The sequence below is a fragment of the Carcharodon carcharias genome, chromosome 16 (genome assembly GCF_017639515.1).
Source record: "Carcharodon carcharias isolate sCarCar2 chromosome 16, sCarCar2.pri, whole genome shotgun sequence".
NCBI classification, from domain to species: Eukaryota; Metazoa; Chordata; class Chondrichthyes; order Lamniformes; family Lamnidae; genus Carcharodon; species Carcharodon carcharias.
The window spans coordinates 59,585,383-59,612,773 of NC_054482.1; the positions used below are offsets into that span (position 1 = coordinate 59,585,383).

At 43.4% G+C, this 27,391-nt stretch overlaps 1 protein-coding gene across 2 annotated transcripts in view; it reads left to right on the plus strand.

The window, feature by feature from the left end:
* lrrc7 (leucine rich repeat containing 7) overlaps positions 1-27,391 on the plus strand; it is a 331,680-nt gene that overhangs the window by 270,686 nt on the left and 33,603 nt on the right. Inside the window, exons 19-20 of one of the 2 annotated variants that reach the window (XM_041208419.1) lie at positions 10,293-10,412; positions 26,145-26,387. In XM_041208419.1, coding sequence (XP_041064353.1) covers positions 10,293-10,412; positions 26,145-26,387 — 363 coding nt within the window. The remainder of the gene's footprint in view (positions 1-10,292; positions 10,413-26,144; positions 26,388-27,391) is intronic. The other variant, XM_041208420.1, reaches the window with a different exon arrangement.

Below are 27,391 nucleotides of genomic sequence, written 5' to 3' on the forward strand. Positions count from 1 at the left end.
TACCACCTTGGATGCTGTTGGGAGGAATGTCCTCTCAGGAGAAAGCAGCAACAGCCAAATTCGTTACACCATGGTTGACTCTGCTGCACAGGGGAGGAGTAGAAAGTGTGGGAATGCAATAGTTATAGGGGATTCAATTGTAAGGGGAATAGATAGCCGTTTCTGTGGCCACAAACGAGACTCTAGGATGGTATATTGCCTCCCTGGTGCTAGGGTCAAGGATGTCTCAGAACGGCTAGAGGACATTCTGAAGGGGGAGGGTGAACAGCCAGTGGTCGTGGTACACATTGGTACAAACGACATAGGTAAAAAAAGGGATGAGCTCCTTAAAGCAGAAGATAGGGAGTTAGGAAGTAAATTGAAAAGTAGGACCTCAAAGGTAGTGATCTCAGGATTAATAACGGTGCCACGTGCCGGTCAGAGTAGAAATTGCAGGATATATCGGATGAATACATGGCTGAAGAGATGGTGTGAAGGGGAGGGTTTCATATTCCTCGGGCATTGGGACCAATTCTGGGGGGGGTGGGACCAGTACAAACTGGAAGGGTTACATCTGGGCAGGACCGGGACTGATGTCCTAGGGGGAACATTTGCCAGAGTAGTTGGGGAATGTTTAAACTAAAATGGCAGGGGGATGGGAACCTATGCAAGGAGTCAGAGGAAGGGGAATCAAAGGCAAGAACAAAAGACAGAAAGCAGAATAAGAAAAGTGATAGAGAAATCAAGGGCAAGAATCAAACAGGGCTTCAGTGAAAAATAGTGGGAATGGGACAAGTAATGTTAAAAAGACGAGCCTTAAGGCTTTGTGCCTTAACGCGAGGAGCATTCGCAATAAAGTGGATGAATTAACCGCGCAAATAGATGTAAACAGGTATGACATAGTTGGGATTACGGAGACATGGCTGCAGGGTGACCAGGGATGGGAACTGAACATCCAGGGGTATTCAGTATTTAGGAAGGACAGACAAAAAGGAAAAGGCGGTGGAGTTGCATTGCTGGTTAAAGAGGAAATTAATGCAATAGTGAGGAAAGATATTAGCTCCGACGATGTCAGAAACAGAAAAATTTATAACGGGGAACAAAGAAATGGCTGACCAACTAAATACATACTTTGGTTCAGTCTTCAAAAAGGAGGACACTAATAACATACCAGAAATGTTGGGGAACACAGGGTTTGTTGAAAGGGAGGAACTGAAAGAAATCAATATTAATAGGGAAATGGTGTTGGGGAAATTGATGGGATTGAAGGCTGATTAATCCCCGGGGCCTGATAATCTACATCCCAAAGTACTTAAGGAAGTGGCCCTAGAAATAGTGGATGCATTGGTGGTCATCTTCTGAGATTCTTTAGACTCTGGAACAGTTCCCACAGTTTGGAGGGTAGCTAATGTAACCCCACTATTTAAAAAGGGAGGCAGGGAGAAACAGGGAATTATAGACCAGTAAGCCCGATGTCAGTAGTGGGGAAAATCCTGGAGTCCATTATAAAAGATTTAATAGCTGAGCACGTGGAAAACAGTGGCAGAATCGGACAGAGTCAGCATGGATTTATGAAAGAGAAATCATGCTTAACAAACATACTGGAATTTTTTGAGGATGTAATTAGTAGAATTGATGAGGGGGCGCCAGTGGATGTGGTTTATTTGGACTTTAAGAAGGCTGTAAACAAAGTCTCACATAAGAGATTGGTGTGTAAAATTAAAGCGCATGGGATTGGGGATAGTGGATTGAGATGGATAGAAAACTGGTTGGCAGACAGGAAACAAAGAGTAGGAATAAATGGGTCTTTTTCTGAATGGTAGGCAGTGACTAGTGGGATACCACAGGGATCGGTTCTGGGACCCCAGTTATTCACAATATATATTAATGATTTAGATGAGGGAATTAAATGCAATATCTCCAAATTTGCAGATGACACAAAGCTGGGTGGGAGGGTGAGCTATGAGGAGGATGCAAAGATGCTTCAGTGTGATTTGGACAAGCTGAGTGAGTGGGGAAATGCATGGCAGATGCAGTATAATGTGGATAAATGTGAGGTTATTCATTTTGGTAGCAAAAACAGGAAGACAGATTATTATCTGAATGGCTATAAACTGAGAGAGGGGAATGTGCAACGAGACCTGGGTGTCCTTGTACACCAGTCGCTGAAGGTAAGCATGCAGGTGTGGCAGGCGGTAAAGAAGGCAAATGGTACATTGGCCTTCATAGCCAGAGGATTCGAGTACAGGAAAAGGGATGTCTTGCTGCAATTGTACAGGGCCTTGGTGAGACCACACCTGGAATATTGTGTGCAGTTTTGGTCTCCTTATCTGAGGAAGGATGTACTTGCTTTAGAGGGAGAGCAGCGAAGGTTTACCCGACTGATTCCTGGGATGGCAGAACTGACATATGAGGAGAGATTGAGTCGGTTAGGATTATATTCGCTGGAGTTCAGAAGAATGAGGGGGGATTTCATAGAAGCCTATAAAATTCTAACAGGACTAGACAGGGTAGATGCAGGAAGGATGTTCCCAATGGTGGCGGAGTCCAGAACCAGGGGTCACAGTCTGAGGATATGGGGCAGACCATTTAGGACTGAGATGAGGAGAAATTTCTTCACCCAGATAGTGGTGAGCCTGTGGAATTCGTTACCACAGAAAGTAGTTGAGACCAAAACATTGTATGTTTTCAAGAAGGAGTTAGATATAGCTGTTGGGACAAAAGGGATCAAAGGGTATGGGGAGAAAGCGTGAGCAGGCTATTGAGTTGGATGATCAGCCATGATCATATTGAATGGTGCAGCAGGCTCGAAGGTCCAAATGGCCTACTCCTGCTCCTAGTTTCTATGTAAGTAGCTTCAATATTGAAGGCAGTGAGGATTAAAATCAACACCAATTTTACAGATTGAAAATCTATTCAGACAATTAACGGAGTGGATTCCACTGAGATCAGTGGAAAGAAAAATCAAGTGGGGATATAAGATCATAAGAAGTAGGAGCAGGAGTAGGCCATTTGGCCCATCGAGCCTACTCCACCATTTAATAAGAATGGCTGATCTGATTGTGGCCTTAACGCCACTTCTTGCCTGCCCCTTTCCCTCAACCACCCCACCAATACACATACCTCTTGACTCCCTTGTCTATCAAAATCTATCCAACTCAGCTTTGAATATGCTCAATGACCCAGCCTCCGTTGCTCTCTGCGAAAGAGAATTCCAAATGCTAATGACCCTCAGAGAAGAAATTCCTCCTCATCTCCATCTTAAATGGGAAACCCCTATCTTTAAACTGTGTCCCCTAGTTCTACATTGCCCCACAAAAGGAAACATCCTCCCAGCATCTACCCTTGGAAATAGGCAAGTAAAACATTCACCCTAACTCTAACAGTCAGATGGCAAGAACACCTTCTCAAGGGCAATAAATGCTGGAATAAAAATAGTGCTGGGTAAACTGAGCAGGTCTGCATCTGTGGAGAGAGAAACAGAAAGTTTTGGTCCAATGTGTCTCTTCTTTGGAATATATGCCCACATCCCATGAAAGAATAAAGAATTCTAACAAAGCACTGTGAGGCCACATTGAGAGGATTGGGTTTTAGTTGCTACATTATAGAAAGGTTATAAATATTATATATGATTATATGTAATTGTATATATAAAGCTGTATAAATGTCATTAAAGTTATTAAACTCTAAGAAAACACTGTGAGCCACATTGAGGGGATAGGTCACAGTTTTGGCCTCCATATAATATAAAGGTTATTAAATATTATTTATAATTATATAAGGATAATCTCTATCACTATAGAAAAGTGTTTAAAGGCTGTGCATATTGAGTTGACACCCACCCTCAGGGATGTTAGGTGACTAACTCCAGGCAGATCAAGTTATTGGAGGAGCTGATGGAGTTCAGGTGGGAGGGGCCAGGCTGGAAGATGTCCCCAGGCAGGGCCTGCATCTGGCTCCCAGACACATTGAGGCTGCTGAGGTGGAGGCACCGGCTGAGGCTGGGGTGGGGAGCTGGCTCAGACGGTTAGCGCTCACGTCCATTCTGCTGAACTGCTCCAGGAGGCCCAGGCTGTTGGGCAGGGAGCTCATTCCCAGACACATTGAGTTTTCGCAGGGCCTGCAGATAGCCCAGCTTGGTGGGGAGGCTGGCCAGCAAGTTTTACCTGAGCACCAGACTCCAGAGCTGGCTCAGGCCACGCAGCTCAGGTGGCAGCTACCACAGGTCAGCCCCCAGCTCCAGGTGTTTGAGCAGTGGCAGACGGTACAGTCCAGGGTCCAGGCCAACCTCCTGGACCCGCACTTCCAATTCCAGACTCCACAGCACCAGCTCCTACTGCCACTTGGACAGAGCAAGCCGGATGTCTGGCCACATCGCCCCGGCCACCAACGCCATGACAACCGCATATGCAACAGCAGAATGTATGGCCAAACAGCAAAGGATAGTTTACCATCCAGCAGTGTTCAGGAGGTGCTGGAGCGGTGCTCCAGCAGCACTATACCCCTGAGATGGGCTTCCACTAGCAAGGCACCCTCTAGTGATTCCCTTGATCTTTACCTCTCCACATGCCTCAACTCTTCAAACTGGGAATTCGTTCTCACCAGCACTCCGCCTTGATGGTTAACCCAAAAACTAAAACAGCCCTTCTTTCTAGCTTAGCAGCACCTGGTTGTAGGTCTTCTTCCCCAAATCTCTTTGTCTGACTGACTCTAATATGTGAGTCCATACATAAAAAAGCCAGCTGCCTCCTCCTTTGTTAAAACTTGCACCTTCGTTTCAATGGGTTCTAACGTGTGCCTCTGTTCCCATGACAAGCAAATCACATGGGCTTTCTTGGTGGGCAGATTTCATATAAGGTCACATCTCCCTTTCCAAACTACTCCATTTTACATTAATTAAAGGGTACAGTTTGAAACATAACTGCCTTATAAAATCTAGTGTTTGTAACAATATTTCCATTAATACAATTCTGGTCCTTATCACAACAGCAACTTAATTTTTATGATGGAGTGATCTTCTTTCAATACTGACAGTGTGTTCATCACCCATGGCAAATATGTGTTGTGCACAGTACCACTGTTGCACTGGTTTGGGCAGCAATCATATCCTGTCACCGGTGTCATCCTAGTCAGCAGAACTCCTTACCGTGTGCCCATTCAGGAGGAACCTAACACTGTAGAAATACATAGAAATTGCATCACTATTGAAAACAATCATTAAAAATACAAGAGACTCATTCCTATTGTTAATTGGAGATACTGTTGGATGCCAACATCAGCTTTAAACTCTCAGTGTCAAACTGAGAAGGCACAAAAAACACTTTGGTCTTTCTTCAATGACATTAACATCCTAATACAAATTATGTTTCTAATATATAAGTCCTGTTTTATGGTTCAGTCCTCCTACTCAGAAAATCGGCTGGAATCTTGTGCTGCTACTGCAGTGAGTAGGGAGCCCGGTGGGAGGTGAAATGTCAGCTCCCTGCCAGCAGGATGAAAGTAGGGAATTAAGGTTGCAGCGGATTGAAAATGGATTAAGCTTCCCGACGGGAGTTGGGGGAACCCACTTGTAATGCACTAGCACATTATGCATACACGTTATAACACTATTTAATCAGATTAAACGGTGCATCTGCAGCAAACGAGAAACAGTTGCCTTCAGATTCAAGACTGGATAAAGGTGACATGCAGCAGGTGAGGTAGTCTTTCTGGTGGATTTGGATAGAGTAGAAGCTGCTTTTCTTTCATGAGGAGCTTTGTTGGACCATGGGAGAGGAGGCATTGATGCATTGAGCTTGGGTGGTGGCAGGGCAAAGGGATCGGGGCATGGCTGACTGAGGCGCATGGCTGGGTCATGGCATTGTGAGGGACAGAGGGAGGAAGCATGACTACACAGAGAAGGTCAGTATTTACAGATGGGAGGTGAAGCATGATTATGGGGAGATCCAGGGTTATAGGGAAGATCAATGGTGAGATCCTGAGAGTTGAGGGTAAAGAGGACAGGTTAAGGGTGATGAAGTGAGGGTCAAGGCTGATGAATGGAAGGTCAAAGGTGACTGACGGAAGAGCAAAAGTTGAGGTTATCCGGGGAGGGTTGGGGGGGGAGATGAGCAGATGGTAGCAGCAGTTGAGGTTATTGGCAGGGCGGGGGAAAAGGTCTCTGTAGTCTCAAGGTGTCCACTCACACAGCCTGGTGCTGGATTGCAGGGAATGAATGCCTGTCCAGATGCCCTTTAAATGGCGCCCAATCTTCAGTCACATAAGCTAATGGTAGGGTCATCAACTTCCTGCCCACCCTGCCGCACAATTAGCTGGGCACCTTGTCCATGAATATCTAAATGGCTGGTTGCCATGATTGCATATGGACAGCTGTCTGGCCTGTCCCCATCGGGACACTCGACGCTACAAGAAGATTCTGGCCATAAGGACTTACTTTGCCAATGTAGAGGATCCAGGAGCAAGCAATGTAGTAGATTTGTAGCAAAAGGAAAATATTTCAGAGCAGGAGAGCTTTGGCCTATATCCATTTCTCATTTAGCACCACAAAGGGAAATTCAGCCTTATGGCATTCACATCATATAAGGATCTGGATTAAATGGTTGGTGATAAATTAGCCTGATATGGACTTGGATGCCCAGACATTGAGATGGCTGCCCTTTATTGATCATTCCATCGTATTGAAAGCAAAGGTCTTCCATATAGGTGACAAGAAAATACTGAGACTTTGAATGACAGCTGAAGGAAAGTGTTGTAGAGAAGCAAGAAACCACTGCTTTAAGTCCTCATCTCCAACTGACGAAACTACTGTTTAACATGGTATGGTTTGTATCCATTCTATGGTCAGGAGGTACAATGCATTCGCACATTTCATATTGAGTTGTGCTGCTCACCATGCTGTCCTGGAGAAGCTCTTAATACCTCCTGACTTCTTAATGACAGATTAAACATATATTTGTTAGCTGACCAATCAATAACTTTCATACTGCCCAAGGTGAGCAGGGTCACTTTGAGTATATCCGATTCCAAGGAAACAATTATGTGCAGAGCCATGGGCTGTATTTTCTCTCTGGGGGTGGGAAACAGAGATTTCTGGGTCCTGAACCTGCTGCCCCAGAAGGAAAAAACAGTTTGGACCAGTACTCTTGTTTCCCAGTTTTACTAGTGTTCCATTTTAAGTTATACAAGACCAGTTCGGACCAGTATTTTTATTTCCCGGTTTTTACTGTTTTTTTCCTTCTGGGGCCCCCTCTCCTCCTGGAGGATTTTCAAGGGGCAGCCCCTTTAATTAGAATGGAGACGGGTTCTCTATCCAATTGATGATGGTAGACAGCTCTTGAAGCTGGCGGGCTATTCAGAGGCCTTCCAGTTTGAGAGGAGCAGCAGGCTATAATAGAGGGTAAGCAAAAGAGAGGCACCAACTCTGCAGCATTTTTAAATCATGAGTTAAAAAATAGGTTCAGGAACAAAACCCCCACTGTGGGGAGGAAGCCCTTCTACAGAAAGGCCGCTGCTCTTGCACCACTGCAGGCAGGGAAGGCCTCTAGGTCTGCCTGGAGTGCTGGCCCTGGCCTCCACAAAAATGGCCCAGAAGCAGCATGGGGCAAGGGATCCAGCAGTGAAGTGGCTAATTTTTGGTCCTGCCCACCTCAGTCTCTGTGGGGTTTCCAGCCTAAAGTCTCTGTAGCAGACTCAGTAATCTGACAAATGAACCAAGCAAGTCCGTAATGTCCCAGCAAGTTTTTGATAAGTGCTCGTTTCAGCTCATGGAAAAAGTAATGACACAGTAATTTATTTGCAGGTGTAAAATGATGATTAAGGATCCAATATGATGAGCAGCCTGCACAAACTCAATCCACACTGAAATTGCACTGCCTGCCATAATAGATCATTCATTTCCGTAGGAGTCCAAGAATCATTTAAAAGCCTTATAATCACATTTAAATAAGGGTTTTTGTGTGAAATTTACCTGCATGATACCTGACTCACCATGTGCTAAACTTACTTAATAACTCAGGGAGACGAGTCTGGAATGAACTTCCTGAGAGGGTGGTGGAGGCAGGTTCGATTGAAGTTTTCAAAAGCGAATTGAGTTGCTATCTGTAAAGAAAGAATGTGCAGGGTTACGGGAACAAGGCAGGGGAGTCGGACTAGGTAGAATGCTCTTTCAAAGAGCTTGTGAACTGTAAAGATTATTTGATTCTATTCTGTGAACTGGCACCAAAGACCCTTCAGCAATATTATTTAAAATGCTCATTCACTACATATAGATTTGTGGGTGGTTTGTCCTTTAGGGCTGCTGGTTAACTTTGGTTTTTTTCTGTCTATTTTCTGCCTTTTACAACTGATTTATGACTTATGTTAACAAGTTCTTGTTGGCATGGACTATTTTTGTTTGCATTCAGTTTTACCACAATCATAGATAGTTTGGTAGATCTAACAATTAGACCAAACAGAATTAAGAAGCATCCTTGTACAGTCCTTTAATTTCTGTCTTGTGTTTGTATACCTATCCTGGTACTCCTATGAAGTTAACCCCTAGTGGCTATATCTTGGAAGGTGGAAGGCTCCTGAGCTTCCATTGAGGATACGTCAAACGGTTGTGATTGGTGACCTCGATCAGTTCTGGGCCTAGAGGGCACCGCTATACACTGCAGCATTTTGACATAGGCTGGGGCAGTCTGACCCAGCTGGCTGTGAGGCACTAACAAGAGCAATGGAAGAGTGAATGTTGGGGAAGCAGGCAAGCAATCATCTTAAGGCAGCAGGAGTCTGTCCCATGGAGCCAAGACCACTTATTCTGGCAGTGCGCTTCAACATTCCTATGGCTCTGCACAAGTACAGAATGCAGGAATGATGTGACACTCTGGAAACTCCTGTCAACATTGGCATCCAGAGCCAAGTTGGCAGGAATCTGAGTTTCCATAGCATTAGCGTGAGCAACCATCAAACCTATCAGAGTGGCCAGCAGACGCTCCACCATAATGGATGACACTGCCATATTCATGAAGCTGCTAATTTCCTCCATGCAGGACAGACTAGTCTCTGTGGTCTACACAAAACCCTGACACAATTTGAAACTGGACACCTCCAAACACTGAGCTATTGCACGCAAGCTCACTGGCAGACTGCCCACGATGCTCCAGCTATGCCATTGGTGCCATTTTTACCTGAGGCCAGAACCGGGGAGCAATGGTGGCTTTCCAATCAGACCAAAATAACTAGGAGCTGCATCAAAGGCCAGAAGAGGTCCAGTAAGGTAAGTTTTTAAAATGTATTTAAAGTTTCCTTGTGGGATAGGAGATACAGGATTGCTCCACTGGTCCCACAAGGAAAGCTCGGGCTATCCCTTTGCTGGACTTTGCCCTCAATCCCCCACTCTGGGTTCAAAGTGGCAATGCAAATCCCATCTCTTTGATTGTGATAGGAATTTAGAGTCAGAGGATAATCCACCCCACATGATTTTATTTGAACAGAAGGGAGAATTTTAGTACAATATAAATGTCTTTCCATTTGTTGCTAGTGTGTAATTGGTGCAGTTGCAAATTCAGCATGTAAGATTAGGTAGGTGTAGACATAGAAGTGATAGTGCATGCTGAGTCTAAACCATCTCACAGCATGAACTACCTCTATCTGTTTCAATCGCACAGTTCTTCTTTTAAAATTTAATTACACCACTTTAATTTAGAAATGTTAACAAAGCTCAATTGTATTTTGCTAACCTTTCAGCTTTGTTAACTTGCATTCTTTATTATAGCATTCATAAAGCTTGTACATATGCACCACCGATCTGCTTTTATCTGCTTGTGCATCAGGTCTTAACATTACAGAACTGCTTTAAGAAGATGGATTCTTATGGACTTATTGGATTCCATTGTCACACAAACTGCAGAATCAAGGCTGCTGTAATTTAAAAAAAAATGTTATCCCACATTCACGCAGTCCATGTGTAAGCCTGGATGGTAACTGCCAACTGGGTATAACACTGAGCTTTATCTTATACTCACTCCACATCCTCTTTCCAGCAAAGCCATTAAATAGCGATCAGGAGCAAGAATACTGTACTAGTTGATTTTTTTTTCCCTTTAACTAACCCAGGAACTCTGAAACCAATTGCGAATACACTGTCACTCTGGATGACAGGCAATTCAGCACAGTTTAGAAGTTAAAACTCAGGCCTTCCTGATCTATTGCGCTGAATTCCACAGCAATTTATTTACACATTGGGGAAACCCTCAACTGTTAACATTATTTGTTGTTAAGCTGTGCAAGTAACTAGCACCAATCATTAATGTGTTGATACTTTTTGTCAACAGACACCATCACAACAGAGCAACGTCCATGACAATGAACTGGAAGATATATCTCCTACCAGTCAATGGAGTTCATATGCATTGGGGAGGAGAGATGTACCACCAGAGAACATAATTAAAAAGGTTAGACCCTAGTGGATTTAATTTTCTGTTGCCTTATGTCATAACTTTATGTTTTGTAATTTCATATTTGTTCCATTAAGTCCATTTGTATTCTTAACAGTGTATTCTGTTTCACTTTGTCATTATGGTTTACACATTCCAAATGGTGAGTTTAACCCTTTGACATACATGTTCTATGTATACTTTTTAAAAAATAAATTGTTGCTCTGATCTGTTTTGAATGTATGTTTTGTGAAGCCACAGGGCCAATTTTATCTTCCAGTGGGAAAGGACAGCAATCTTCATCAGAAGCCCAGCAGATTTTTACTGCCAGGCCTCATTTAAAGGCTGTGGGTCAGCTGCTTGGCCATTTCCAATGGAAAGCAGCAGCTGGCCAATGGATGGAGGCACAGTAGCCTCCAGGAAAAAAGGAAGATTGCTGGAAGCAAGGTAAATAGAGGTGTTGCATAGCTGGGGAGAGGTGGGGAGAGGAGGGGCACTAAAGGCCTGATTTTCTTTGTGGTATCCTAGGCCCCTGTGGTGGGTTTCCCCGCGGTGTGGCCATCGAGCCACTGAAATCTCCATTCACATTGGGCAGGACCATAAGATTCTGCCAGCATAAGGGGCTGGAAAATTCTGGCCTTAGTTTACCACCAAAACCATTGGTGTCAAAATGCAGAATAGGTGGGAAATTAAGCAGTTTCGTTTGAAATGCTCCCCAGCCATGTTTCTAAAAAATCGTGCTTCATAAATTGAAATTGATGAATTAATCTTTGGATTTGATGCCTCAAAATACCTTTTTCTGGGCGGACTGAATTTTGTTTGTTTTCAGCTTAAACATTGTAATGCTGAAACAAATGTTAACATTACAGCTATTAAGATGCTCAAAGACCAGCAATAAATTTGTACTGAAATGCTAATTATATGGACCTTAATTTCAGATCTGAAATACAATTTGAATTCTGTTCTTGTTGTTGACTGCTGTTCTCTTATTCTCTTTAATTTTCTGTTCTCTACTTTTTAAAAGAAGTTTTTAAGCAGTAATATGAGGAAAGAATCTGCTTTTATGTGCTATCTTTTCGCATCCTCACAAAGTCCAAAATACTTTACAATTGGTGAAGTACTGTTGAAGTGCAGTCACTGCTATGTAGTCAAATGAGCCAATCAGTTAGCACACAGCAAAACAAACAACAAATGAATGAATGACTAGGTAAACTTTCTTGTTGAGGATGGAATACTGGCCATGACATGATGATCTCTTCAAATAATGCCATGGATATTTTCCATCACTTGAGCAGGCATATGGTCCTCGGTTAAACGTTTAGCCCTAAAGATAGCAAACCCATATTCTCTCAGTACTGCGCTAAAGTATTAGCATAGATTCTAACTCACTCAAACCCCATTCACTTAAACAAAGTTAATCAGGCCTTATGTGTTCAAATCTGCACTGGGCCATCAGCCCATAATTTTCTGACTCAGACATCAGAAGAACATAAAAAATAACAGCAGAGGTAGACCACATGGCCCCTCGCCACCATTCAATACAATCATGGCTGATCATTTGCCTTAACACCACTTTCCTGTCCATTCCATTCCTCATATGATTTCATTCTCCAGGAGACCAAAATCTGTCTATCCCAGCTTTAAATAAATTCAATGATGGAGCATCCGCAACCATTTCGGGTAGAGAATTCCAAAGATTCTCAAACCTCTGAGTGAGGAAATTTCTCCTCATCTCAGTCCTAAATGGTCAGCCCTTTAGATTAAGACTGCACCCCATGTTCCAGATCTCCTAGCCAGGAAAACAACCTCTCAGTGTCTACTCTCTCAAGCTGCTTCAGAATTTTGTATGTTTCAATGAGATCACCTCTCATTCTTCTAAACTCTAAAGAGTATAGGCCCAATTTACTCAGTCTTTCACTATAGGACAACCTTCCCATTCCAGGAACCAATCTAGTCAGCCTTCTCTGTACTGTCTCCAGTGCAAGTAGCAAGTGTATCCTTCATTAAATATGTAGACCAAAATTGACCAAGTACTCCAGGTGTAGTCTCACCAAAGTTCTGTATAATTATTGTAAGTGTTGCTTATTTTTGTACTCCAATCCATTGCAATTAAGGCTACATGCTATTTGCCTTCCTAATTGCTGCTGTACCTGCATGCTAACTTTCGCATCCCTTGTATGAGTATGCCCAGATCCCACTGAACCTCAACGTTTAGAAGTTTCATGCTTTTAAAAAAAATATTCTGCTTTTCTTTTCTTACTATCAATGTAAGTAACCTCACACTTCCCCACATCATGCACCTTCTGCCACATTGTTGCCCATTCACTTAACTTGAGGCCTCTTTGTGTCCTCCTCACAGCTTACATTCTCAACTAGGTTTGTATCATTAACAAACTTTGATACATAATGCTCAGTCTCTTCACCTAAGTCGTTAATATAGATTGTAAATAGTTGAAGACACAGCACTGATCCTTGCAGCACTCCATTAATTACAGCCTGCCAACTTGAAAATGTCTTGATTTTGCCTTACCTTTGCTTCCTGCCTGTTAACCAATCCTCCATCATGCTAATATATTACCCCTTATCTTGCATATTAATATTTTGTGCAGCACCTTAATGAATGTCTTTTGGAAATTCAAGCATACTGCATCTACTGGTTCCTCTTTATCTACCCTACTAGTTACATCTTCAAAAAATTCTAATAAATTTGTCAAACATGATTTGCCTTTCATAAAACTATGTTAACTTTGGCTGATCTTACTATGATTTTCTAAGCATATTGTTAACACGTCCTTAATAATAGATTCCAGCATTTTCCTGATGACTGATGTCAGGCTAATTGGCCTGTACTTTCCTGCTTTCTCTGCCTCCTTTCTTGAATAGCAGTGTTATATTGGCCAACCTCCAAGCCTCTGGGACCATTCTAGAATCTAGGGAATTTTGGAAAATTATCACTAGCATATCTGCAGCTACCTCTTTTAGAATTCTAGGGTGTAGGCCATCAGGTCCTGGAAATTTGTTGGTCTTTAGTACCCTAAATTTCTCCAATACTTTTTCTCTGCTTATATTAATTACTTTAAATTCCTCATTCTTATAACCACCTTGGCTACCTTCTATTTCTGGTGTACAATTTATGTCTTCTACCATGAAGATACACAAAATATTTGGTCAATAACCCTACCATTTCCTCATTCCCCATGATAGTTTTCCTGTCTCTGCCTGTAAGGAATCTATGTTTGCCTGAACTACTTTTCTTTTTATATGCTTATAATAGCTTTTACAATTTTTTTTTTAGATTCCTGGTTTGTTTGCCTTCATTCTATTTTTTTCCCTTTTTATCAACTTGTTGGTCACCCCTTGCTTGTTTCTAAAGCACTCCCAATCCTCAGGCTTATTACAATTCTTTACAACATTATAAACCCCTTCGTTTGATCAAGTACCATCAGTAACTTGGTAATATAGAACTTGAATATCACTGAAAAGAAAGTGCTGGAGTGATGCCAAATATGCAAGCCATACGACCCAACAATTGGCGATCAAATCAAACAGCATAATAAAAACAGAGTGTGCTGGAAATATCAGCAGGTCTGGCAGCAGCTGTGGAGAGTCATAATGGACTTGAAACATTCACTTTGTTTTGCTCTCCACAGATGTGGCCAGACCTGCTGAGTTTTTCCAGCACTTTTGGTTTTTATTTAAGATCTCCAGCATCCAAATTGTTTTGCTTTTATTTTATAATCAAACAGCATGTTCCTTCAGTTGTTCGTAACAGGCAGAGTATAGACTGTGCTCAACCAGCCTGAACTTGCAAAACCCAACACAAAACATCAGTTGGGCAACACTTGCTGAACAATCCTGAGTGCAATAATAGCTACATTAACAAGCAATTTAAGATAATCATCTGAGCTCATAATATGGCTCATTTACACTTGCTAGAAGTGACATACATTCATATGCAGGGACTCGTTCTCTGCAAACAAAAGGAATATGTTTAAGCCTTGCACCTTTTTTGAATTACCCAGGAACTTGGGGAGCCTATAGCTCCATGTTCCTTTTTCCATGGCAAGGCCTCATCCATCAGAGTCAACTTGCCAACCAATCAACAGCCCTTTCTCCTGTAGTTTAAATTGTGATCGTTTGAACCTTAGCATTCCTGTGTTTGTCCTGTTAAGTGCAAGATGAAAAGCTTCAGCAACATGTCTTTATTTTCAGCAACATCTAAAGCTATCCTTAGCTTCCCTAGTAAGCCACAAATGGATCTTTTTGCTGAGTTTTTTTTTAATGGAATGTATCTTTGATGAACATTTTGAATTGTTTCCTTAAGTGTTTCCCACTGTTTATTTACTGCCAAACCTTTAAGTCTATTTACCCAAACAACCTCAGCCAACTCTCCCCCTTACTTAACTAATTGGCTTTGTTTAAATTTAAGGTTCTTGTTTGGAACTGGATTATGTCATTTTCATAAGAAACTCAAGTGTATTATAGTCACTTCTTCCTAGTGGATCTTTTACTATGAGATTACTAATTAACCCTGTCTCATTACTATATCTAAAATAGGTTTATCCCTAGTTGGTTCTGCAATGTATTGTTCTAGAAAACTGCTGGGAAAGCATTCTACAAATTCACTTCCCAGGTTACCTTTGCCAATTTGATTTGTCCAATCTTTGTAAAAATTAAAGTCTTCCACAATAATTACATTTCTGTTTTACAAGCTGCAATTGTTTCTTGCTTAATGCTCTGTCCAACAGTATAACTACTGTTAGGGGGCTTAGAAACTATTTCCACCAGTGTTTTTGGACTCTTGTTATTCCTAATCTCCACCCATAATGATTCTCCTTCCTGACCTTCTGAGCCAAGATCCTTTCTCACTACTGTTCTAATGTCAACCTTTACTACCAGAGCTATTCCTCCTCCTTTTCAACTCTCTGCCTTTTTGAATGTTATGTATCCTGGAATATTCACTTCCCAACCTTGGTCATCTTTTAACCATGTATTTGTAATGGTGATTAGAGCTAAATCATTTATTTCTATTTGTGTCAATAGTTCAGCAATCTTATTGCAAATGCTTTGCACATTCAGATAAAGAGTCATTAATAACTATGGACCTTATTTGTGATGCACTACTACTGTTAAACTCTTTCCCTTCATATCCCACTCTGCTTGTCTTTACCCAAATTGCTGCCTTGTTCAATTGGACTTCTCTCTTTAGATTTCTAAATCTTCCATCACCATCCTGAATCCTTCCTTGAACTTGTAGTATAAAGCCCAATCCAGTCAAAGATGAAAATGGTTTCAACTGAGCCAAGTTGATGAAAGAAATCTTGATGATGTGTTATGCATCACCTTCCAAAACACAGTGTTGTTAATTAGACTCAGAAGGAAAGCAGTATTCTGGAGTTGCAGTGCATTGAGTGCTTGTCTCTTTATCGTCCTCTAGCTGAGTGACTGCACTCGCCTCATTCCATTCTTATTTATCCAGTCCCGGCTGAAGAATCCATTCCACGCTTCCCTTCCCCCTCCCACACCATTACCTCTGGTGTTCCTCAAGAATTGATTTTTGGCCTCATCCCATTTCTCATCGACATGCTGCCCGTCGGCAACATTATTCAAAAAATCCATTCCCCTGTGCTCACTGATCTACACTGGCTTGAGGAGCCAACGCCTCGATTTTAAAATTGTCATCTTTGTTTTAAAATTCCTCCAGAGCCTTGACCCTCCTTATGACTGTAACCTCCTCCAACCTTACCATCCTCCGAGTTATCTACCTTCCTCAAATTCTGACCTGCTGTGCATCCCCAATTTAAATGGCTCCACCATTGACAGCCATGCCTTCAGCTGCCTAGACACTCAGCTGTAGAATTCCCACCCCTGAAAAGCTTACACCCATCACATTATCACAGGTGTCTCCTGTGCCCACTAGAGGCAGTTTAAATTTTAATTAGAATCGCGTGGGAGCCACTTCCCGACATGAGAGCGCAATTGTTACTCACTTCCGGTTTCACCATCAGGAATGGCACACCACAGATAAAATATCGGCCTTTGCTAATTGCTATCAATTGTGTTGCACAAGGGGACTCAAGAAACCTTTGTATCTTTGCTTTGTGAGGAGGGAAATTTCCTTGGAACTGCTCCCTGTCTGCTGCAAGAAAATTCATCAAAGATGCAACAAAAACAGAATTTTTGGTGCATTTCCAGTAAAGTTAATGCAACAGAACAAGAACAGCATAGGGGAGGTGGTGGTGTAATGGTATTGTTACTCCAGATACTTAATGCTCTGGAGACCCAGGTTCAAATCCCGCCATGGCAGATGATTAATTTAAATTTAATAAATGATGACCATGAAACCAGTGCTTGATTGTTGTAAAAACCCAAATCTGCTATCCTTACCTGCATGTGATTCTGGACCCAGACCCACAATGTGGTTGACTCTCAAAAAAAATGGCCTAGCAAGCCATTCAGTTCTCAAGGGCAATTAGGGATGGTCAATAAATGCTGGCCCAGCCAGCAATACCCACATCCCATGAACAAATATAAACAAAAAATTACCCCAAGGCTGGTTATTCACCTCCTTGCTATGTGCATTAACTGGCTGCTATATTTGCACAATAAATGCCACTGCACTGGAAAGTAACTCATTATATGAAATATTTCTGGGGGACATGATGCAGTGTCAAATAAATGTATTTTGTTGATAGAATATTTCATAAAAAACTGTTCACCAAAAGATTGTTTTAAAAAAAGCAAACATCAAGCTGTAGGTTTAGGCACATATCACTTTGTTGAGTTCACCCTGATGTGCTGCAGAAAAATGTGTATGGCTGCCCTTGAGCACAGTAGTGACAAGTCCAGCCTCATCAATAAGCGACCAAAATCACTCTCATGGTCAGCCCCCATCTGTGATGCTCACAGTCCTCACATACTTGCTTTCACTATTTCTGTCTTGGGTGTATTTATGTTTCACTCTATGAATTTGTTATTTCTCTTTCTCTGTGTGTTGGATTCACACTCAGGGCGGAATTTTCTGTGCTCGTTGGCAGTGGGCGTGTTTGGTGGCGTGAGCAGACAATATGGCAAGAAGGCCAAAAATCGGGTTCACGACGTTGTGAAACCAGTTTGCAGTCGTCTGCTCTGTCCGTCAATGGTGGGTCGTGTTTCCCACCATCAGACGTCGGGAACCTCATTGTAATACATCTGTATATCATTATAAGCCCATTCTGCCAGAATCATCCCCCAACGCTGGATCATCTGCCCACGTCAACAGGAAAACATGCTAGTGCAGGGAGAGGTGATGGCATAGTGGTGTTGTCACTGAACTAGTATTCCAGAGACCCAGGGTAATGCTCTCGGGATCTGAGTTCAAATCCCACCTTGGCAGATGGTGAAATTTGAATTCAATAAACATCTAGAATTAAAAGTCTGATGGTGACCAAGAAACCATTGCCGGTTGTTGTAAAAACCCATCTGGTTCACTGATGCCCTTTAGGGAAGGAAATCTGCTGTCCTTACCTGGTCTGGCCTGCATGTGATTCCAGACCCACAGGTTGATTCTTAAGTGCCCTCTGAACAACAACATGGGTGATAAATGTTGGCCCAGCCAATGACATGCAGAAATAGGGACCTACAGTCATGGCCTCACTCACATCTGGGGAGCAGAAGATGCTAGAACCTGACAGCAATGGGACCCTGGAGGAATGTCCATCAGCATGCTGGATGGATTCTCATGGACATGGCTCTGCTGGAAAGCAGCCCACTGAAGTTGGAAGGTCACTATTGAAGGTCTGCTTACAACAGATGATCATTGAGGAGGTGGAGAGAAAGGTCCAGCTGTGTTTGGGAGAGGCAGATGTACTGGGGGGTGGGAGAGGAAGGTCTAGGATCAACTGGGAAAGGAAGGTGTGTCAGGTGGAGGGAGGGGTGAGGTTGAGTGGGGCAATAAGTATGGAAGTAGGGGGGGTTAATTGGGGAGAAGTTGACAATGGAGGAGGAAGGAGTTGTGAAGAGGGGAGGAGTAAGGCTAGAGGAAGAAGTAAGGCTGGAGAACAGAGTCCAGAGAGGGGAACAAGTAAGGGTGGCAGAAGAAGTGGGGAAGGAGTCTGGAGGGGGATGTCCAGATGAATGTGCAAGGGATGGCTCTGTTGAGTCCATGACTGCCTCCTGGGGAGTGAACTGAGGGTGGGTGTGGTAAGAGGGTTAGGGTGTGACAGTATTGGTACAAGGTATGGCAAGGATGGTTGTTGGGGACTCGGAGGAGGCCGGGGAGGTTAACGGGGGTGGGATTTTCGGAAGGAAAGGAATGTACGAGTTCACCTGCATATCCCTGAAAGAAAAGACTGGTTGGTCACGGTGGTAGATGATGCCAGATGTTGACAGTGATGGGGGAAAGGAAATGGCTGACTGGGGAGGTGAAAGGTTGGGGGAGCACAAGAAAAACTTTAGCACTACCATGCTGGCTAAATCAAAAGTGAAACAGAGTCATGGTGGGAGAGTACAGGTGCTGCATGGGAGTGTGATCAGTGGGTGGGTAGAGATGCGGGTCTGCTCAGATAGACAACTGAAAGTGAACCCCAGCAGGCAGCATTGAAAATGCTCAGGACTTTGAGATGAGTGTGATACAGGAAGGATCCACGTGTTTGGGAGAGCGCTTGCATGAGTGGCTGAAAGGCCCTGCCGCACACACTTCTTCCTCCAGAATCACTCGTAGGCTGGCTGTGTGCAGCTGAACTGCTGGTTGTGGGGGCGTGGGAAGATGCAGTGGAAGGACTCGCAAAGCCTGTCAGTGAAGCTGAAAGACAACATAACACATCATTCAGCAAAAGTGAATATATTTTCAGATTGTAAAGTGATAAAATGTGTTCACCCATGCAACCAACTGTGCTCAGACTTCCTTAACTTTTGAATGTCTTAGACTTCCAGATGCTGCCCTGACATCTGCAGCAGGGATAGAGACAGCCTGTGTAATGGTTGGCCCTGTTGCCTATGATGACTTCGGCATTGGTCATCTGGAGATCCAAGGCCTTGGGAGCATCAGCTTGCTATGGCTTTCCTCCTGTGAGCCAACTGCTCCCTCTGCGATGACAGAGAACGAGGTTGAGAGGGTCACAGGGAAAGCGGACTCGGAGGGAGAGGACAGACTCTAAGATTCCTAAGTAGATCACCCAGGGGCATCTAGCTGCTGCTCCTCTTGCCTTCAGGTGCCCAAGGGCCCCAGCCTGACTCCTTGAGGGGAAGGAGCACTTGGGGGGACGTCCAGGTGTCCTGTTTCCCTCTTGTGTTGCCACTGCAGGAACTCACCCATGGCTACTGCAGTGAAGTGCTGGTCTGCGCCAATCTCTGCGTTCTGCTGGACCAGGGTCTCCATGGCATCCGCCATCCTCCCCATGGAGACCTCCATACCCACACATATGGGCACCACTTCATCAGAGAGCAGGTGGACGCACTCCTCTGACTTGCATGCCGTTCTGTTGAGGGCTCCCAACAGGTTGGTGTGATGTTCCCCCGCTTTCTGCTGACTCACCAGGATGAGTTAGAAGGCCGAATCCAGAGGCTCGTTATCTGACTCAGACCTCACAGATGCCTCTTCCCCTGCAGTCCTCCGAGTGCCAGGAGCTCGGCTGAACCTGCCTCCTTCTCAAGTGGACACGTGTCCATGCAGTGACTACCAAATTGTGAACACGAGCCTGCTGTAGACCTACAGTGCCTCTGCGCTAGTGGAGGGTGTGAGTAAGCGCTGTGATGGGTCTTCCTGGCTGCTTATTTCCACCTCTTCACTGGAGGAGGTGTCTTCTTGGCTGGAGGTGAGACGTGGATGGAGCTGAGGGACTGGCTTGGCAGAGCTCCCTGTGAACCAAAGTAGAGATGATTAGCACATGTCAGCAGAGTCAAAAGCAGGAGAGAGAGCACTCACAGTTGCTTTGAAGGGGGGTGAGGTGGTGCAGGATCCTCACAAGGGTGTTCGCCACCGACCTCACTGTCGCCACCGACCTCACTGTCGCCACAGGCACAGTCCATGTCCGAACCAGTCAGCACGATGACACTTTCCTCAAAGTGAGTAAGGGGCCTAATGTGGGCCACTGCACCCCGGTCTGGGACCTCTCCCTGCTGTTGTGAGCCAGCTTCTCCTGCATGGAAATAGATGGAGAGAGTATGAGCAGGACACATAGCACTGCATGTATTGTTTGTGTGGTGAGCGGAGACATGGATAGGTTGAGGTCGCAAGCTCCAGAAGATATGAGGGTGCATGTGAGAGTTAGTGGTGTTGTCCCTTGAGGTGTGAGACCCCTGTGGATGTGTGATGGATTTGTGAGTGTGTGAGTTGAGAGTGATGAGAAGAGTGACTTACCCTGGCGGAACGGATGAGACCATTCATCCTGTTGCGGCATTGGGTGGCTTGTCCTCTTTTGCAGGTCACTGGCGCTGATCAAAGCTGCCACCGCTTTCCATGCTTAATTAGTGATGTTGCTGCCCATCCTGTGGCCAGAGTAGGGGTAGAGGACATCACGGTGAGCCTCCACTGTGTCCAAAAGATGCTCGAGGGACATATCATTAAACCAGAGGGCTGCAGTCTTCTTGCCTTTCGAGGCCATGTACTTTTTGCAGCAGTTGTGGGCTGGAAGCACTGAGAGGTGTGCATATGGCTACACTTTAAATATGGTGCCCAGCATGATGAAGCGGTGAGGTCTTGGCGTGGTGGGTGAATGAGAGCCCACCCGCCATTGAAACGGCATATTTCCTGGGAATGCATAATTAATAAGACAGGATTGGGATGAAATGGCGTGAAAAGTCACTATTGCGGCTGGCAGGTAAAATGTCCTATTGCTCGCCAGCTACCGCACTTAGTGCAAATCTGAGATGATTCTGCCCTTTATCCCTGTATATATCTGTATTCTGTCTGTCCTTATGAGTGTCTGTGATTTCTTCTCTCAGCCTTCATGTGTCTATAGTTATCTCCCTCCTTTCCTTTCTATCTTATATGTAATTATAGCTTTCTCTTTAGCCCTGCTGTCTGTCTAACCCTGACGGTTGTTGAATTGTAAAATATCTTAACCTCTTACTGTTAAATGCTCCAACATTTGGATGGTGTGGTGAGCTGTGCTGTGTGTTGCTACCCCTGCCTGGGTCATCTTGTGTGTTTTGATGATCTACTTCTGACCCCATCTCAAGACGGTTGTTACTTGGACATGAAAACAATGTACTTCTCCCACCTATCCAAAATCCCACTGATCACCACGTTCCTTGCTGCAAAATACCCTTTCATTCACTGCATATTTCAGCACAATAATCTTGAACCGCACTAGACAGTAACATGTTGATTGTCCTGTGAATTGATGGACCCAGTTCTGGAATATTAGTTTATTATTTATTCTTGGAAGGACAATGTACTTTTTAAAATTCCAGCTATTGCAAATATTATTGGACTTGCTTTAAAATAATTTTTTAAAAATGTATTCTTTCATGGGATGTGGGCATCACTGGCAAGGCCAATTGTTGCCTTTTAACTGAGTGGCTTGCTAGGCCATTTCATAGGGCAGTTAAGAGTAAACCACATTATTGTGGATCTGGAGTGACATGTAGGCCAGACCAGGTTGTAGTGGCAGATTTTCTTCCCTAAAGGGCCGTTAGTGACATTTACGACAATCAATGATAGCTTCACAGTCACTGTTACTGAAATTAGCTTTTTATTCCAGGTATATTAATTGAATTCAAATTCCACTATCTGCCATGGTTATTTAAACTCATGCCCCCAGAGCATTAGCCAGGGCCTCTGGATCTCTAGTCCCATGACATTACCACTGTGCCACTGTTTCCCCATCACACATCAAAACATTTGATTTGGGAGACCAGAAAAAGCAGTAGGTGAGAAATCAATTGTACTTTTCCATTGTATTCCTCAAAATGATTCCATATTTGTCAAAATTTGTCAAAATTTATGTAGTGTAATTGAAACCTTATGTAGCTCCCAGCACACTGAAAAACATATATATCAAATTCTTCAAGCCTATCCCAGGAATGTTTCGGCCAGGGTAGATAATAGTTAAGCTATGAAGTTAACTCTGTTATGTCATCAACACTCATTATTGTGTGCATGTGTTTTGTGTTAGTGATGATGATATCACAAAAAAAAAGATATAGCAAAAAATTACAAGGTGTTAGGAGCCATGGTATCAGAGTCAATTAACCCTTTAACCTCTTATTCTCAAATTCTGAAATGATTCAAAGTAGTAACCCTTATTAATGACAGTGGTTATATTTTATTGAACATAAGTAAGATTTGACACATGCCAATGTCTGAGCAGTGATATCAAAGCGCAACAGCATTACCCTTATGTCCTGGGTACAAGCACAATCTCCATATAACTACTCCCTGGTTGTCACATCAGTCAATGCAACACATAAAACCTCTACAATTTCTGTGCTCGGGGAATATCCTTTTATACTTTCTTTTCACAGTAAAGCCTATGGAGATCAATTTTACCCAATCATTACCATCATATTATGTGAACGACCCAATTAAAAAAGGTGTCATTGAGTCTTCTGCCTGCCTAAACTAGGTCAAACTTTCAGGACCTCTGTTTTCCCACCTGTAACACTATTGACTAGTAAACATTTAAATGTTAATGCCTGGCCAAAGCAAGGAAAACAAGGTGGCCTTGGCACCCAGATGTCTTCCCTAGGATTCAAGGCACTATTGTTTTCTCTGCCATTTATCTGGCCCTCTGGAATTCTGTTAAGGTGTTTATCTATAATGTTCTTATACAGCGAGCTGCCTGTTAGGGCACTCTGATAGAGTTCTGCTGTAGTTTACCTGTTCACCATTTGGTTCCTTTTATACCTTTCAGGCTAAACCACAGTTTCCCATTATGTCACCTCTCAGCTGCTTTTACCCAAAGCATATCACAAAGATTCAGTATAACAATGAAATTTTAAAAATGTACAGTGAGTCATGGTATTTAAGTTAGTTTTCGTTAATTAGCAAGAAATCTGATGTAGGAATTTCCCAGTCATTCTTACAAAGGTTACCATCAAGGGTTCTTAGTATCATTCTTCAATAATATAGTGTTTTAGTAAAATAAATAAGAGCAAAAGAACTTACCAATGATAAAAGACCATCCAGCTCATTCAATTCACTGTTCTCCATTGAACCATTTTTCTCATCCTTTCCTATTAGACTAATTATTTTATAATTCTTCAACTGAATGAGTATTAAACATAATATAGTAAAAGAAGATAAATATTGAAGTCATGTGCGCGCAGTGATGCAAAGGAAACCTTCCTGGACGTGCTTTGCACTCACATCCTGCACAGGCACACAATATAGCCCACATTTGGAACATAGTTCCAAAAACTCCAAACAAGGTTACCTGTGTGTATGGCCTGGGATAAGGACTCTCTGTCTGGAAGTTTCTAGACACCAACCTGATGGAAGAGTGACATGCTGGTATGCTGATTGAGAGGCTACATACTGGACTGCTGTCTGGCAGAGATTTGGTCCATCGGGGGATCCAGATCTGGCGAGTGACCTGGATTCTTGAAAGAAAACCCAAGTTCTAATGCCTATGCAAGGGCAATTTTGCCGAATATTTATAGGTGGTGGTGGGTTTTGAGGTTCAGGGTGCTCTAGTGTTCCTGCCTACCTTTAGAGGCCAGCCGTCCCCATTTGGCACAGTAGGTCCACCTCTCATGGCTTGGTTGTCTGCTGACCATACTTAAATCAGGGAATGTCCCCCAACCCCACATACTCTAGTATTGACATCATTAGAGGTTTCCTACATGCACAGCCTGTCAATCACACAGTGATTCAGCCTTGTAGATTTTTGGCCATCTTTTGTTATTTGTCATTATTACTGAAAGCATTAGGATTTCACATTGAAATCCTGCTGTTTGCTATATTTGGAAGAAGAAAGTGACCTTTTCCCACATTCTGGCATTGGCAAAAATAAAACCTAGAGAAGCTACTATTAATGAATGAATTGCGGGTAGCCATAAATCTTTAAAATAATATCAAAGCAGAGTAAAACACGGACATTGAAACACATCTAAAGTAACTTTGACAGAAAAAATATATAACTCCATACACAATGCTCTCACCCTTGCTCACAGAAATGACCCCAAATCCATCCTCAATCCCTTGAATGCCTCTGTTATCATTTAAGCCACTGGAATGCCTCCATTCCTATCCTCAGCTCATGATTGTCTCCGTTCCCAGTCTCCAGGCAGCACCTGCTGCCTGCCCCAGGAATGTTCTCCACCTATCTCAGCTGCTGAGCGTCACTGCTTCTAATTGCCAAGTTACAGAAACTGACCTATTCCATCCCTTATTCAGCCCAGACTTTGTGCCCACTTTGTCCTTGCTGTAATTCTCACTTCACCTGGCTGCTTGCTTCATTCCTGTATCCAATTCCTCTGCAACCGTCCTTGTTCTTTATTCCCTTTCTGACAGTTCCACTTCCTCCTATGCTCCAGTCTACCCATCAGCTACACTACAGCAGATGAGTTTATTAAATGTAGCCCTGTTGTATAATATATAACCTCTTGGACAGAATTTTCTATCTGTCGGGCGGGCAGGCCCGTCCCAATCTCCCGTGGCCGGGGAGCCGATCACTGCCGGAGAATTGGACCTTGCCGCCATTTTACATGGGCGGGCCTTCGTCTGACAGGAAGCGCTATGCACTCCCTGTGCGGACGGGGGGGGAGATTCCCCAAAAGCGAGAATGCGCTCTTTCATGCATGTGGACAAATCTTCCCTGAGGTTAAGTGCAGCATCAGGGAGATCGCTTACACTTTTAAAAAGATTAAAAATAGAAAAAAAAAATTCCCTAACATGTCCCCCTCGTGTGACAATGTCACATGATATGGGACATGTTCATAAATTACAGTAAAACTTTATTAAACTTTTTAGAACATTGCATGAAACCTCATCCTGCCGGTGCATGAGGTTTAATGTTTTTTTCTATTTGCCGCCGGTGCTCCTGGCCTACCTGCCAACCTTAAGGTTGGACGGGCAGGTCCTTTAATTGTTCAAATGATCCTGTCAATGGCTTCAATTGGCCATTGACAGGTCGGCGGACGCACAGCTGATTTTGCTGTGCCCCCACCTTCCTGAAAATTTAAATGGGTCAGGATGATGTTGGGGATTCCGCCCGACATCATCCTGCGTCATTTTACGCGTCGGCAAGCAGGCCCCGCCCCCTGCTCGTCGACGGCAAAATTCTGTCCCTTGTTTTCCTGTTTATAAACAATTAAATATTCAGCAGCATAAGTTACTCCTTATTCTGTCAGTCATAAATGTAAACTTATGTAAATATAAATTACTGAAAAGGAGTCTTAGCAAAAGCTTCATGAGAATGCAATTATTTACAAACTGGTTATCATGTTAATAATTATTTGAATAACACCGGCATGCTAGTTAAACATGGCCTGAATCCATGCTGCTGTTAACAAGCTATGTTTTTCCAAGATTTCATCCTCTAGATCTCTCTAAATCATTTTAAATATAACCTATAAGTTTTTTGTTTCCAGAATCTGCGAAAATTAAGATAATCCCTAACTAAATCATTCACATTTTACAATCATGTGTCTTAGGAACTTGTAAATATAATTACACTCTAGAAAATGACTTAATCTTCAGATGTTGGTGTCATCATCACTTAGGTCTCCTGTGTCCTTTTTTTTCTTTTATCTGTCTGTGTAAGTTGTAATGATTGTCCTTTACAGCTTCCTGAATCTTTGCCTAATGGGCTGAATTACCCACAGGCAGGTAGCCACCCTCACCAAGGGCAGAGTGCATTAGGGTCTTCACCACAAAGCCTACAGCATCGATCCAGGGAACAGCAATATGAAGGAGCTGTATCAAAGGTGACTCTCCAGCAGTATCAGAAGCCTTTGCAGATTGCTATTTCATCCTCGCAGAACATTGTCAATCCTCGAGCAGCTCAACCCAGCAGATGTCTAACAAGTATTAAACCACAAAAGAGCACAGAAAGCTACCAGGAACAGGTAAAATGAGTACCTTATATAGACATCAGTGCTATGAAGTGGTTAGTTAACTGTGCAAATAGATAAAATTTCTGATGGTTCAGTAGGTAAACCCACTCTATAGAATGGTACTGAGGTGTACCTGTGGAGAATACTTGTTTATTTCTTAGTCTGTGGTAAGTTTTCCCTGATGGTAATTGGGCACTGAAAATGGCATCTTTATCACCAGACCAGCAGGAGAAAAATGAATATGTTTCCTGCTGTCATTTACTGGTTAGTTACCCCAGCTGTAAAGTGTGTGCATATCAGACAAGATCAGTATCAGTCTTGGGACAGAAATTTCCCCCCACTGGGGAGGGTTGTGCAGGGGTGGGTAGTGGTGGACACGAATCTGATCAATGCCCCCAATCAGGGCCATGCCACCATTTTACGTAGGCGGGCCAATTAAGGCCCACCCAGTGTGACGTGCGCCAGGAAGCGTTATGCGCTTCCTGTGCAGGTGGGTGGGGGGGGGGGGCAGATTCCCTGAGCCAGGAGTGGGCTCTTCCACACATACGCACAAAAGAGTGCACAGATCTTTCTGAGGAAAAGAGCTGCCTCAGGGAGATCAGTTCAGGTTCCAAACATTAAATAAAGATGATTTAAAAAATTATTGACATGTCCCCTCATGTGACACTGTCACGTGAGCTGGGACATGTCAATTTCTTTTACTTAGACATTTCATACAAATTTTAATACCCTCATGAAACCTCATCCTGAGATTTAATGTTTTTTCTGAAGGCCGCTTGGGCTCTTCGCCCGCCCGCTGGCCGACTGGTAGATGCAGCCCATGAGCAGGGACATATCCATTAATTTTTTCAAAAAAATTTATTTAATTAATAAATCCTTCATGAATCCTCATCCCGCCAGTGGATGAGGTTTCATGAAAAATGTGAAGGCCGCCTGGGCTCTTTACCTGCCCGACAACCTTAAGGTTGGAGGGGCAGCATTCTTAACAGAATCACAGAATCAGATGGTGCAGAAGA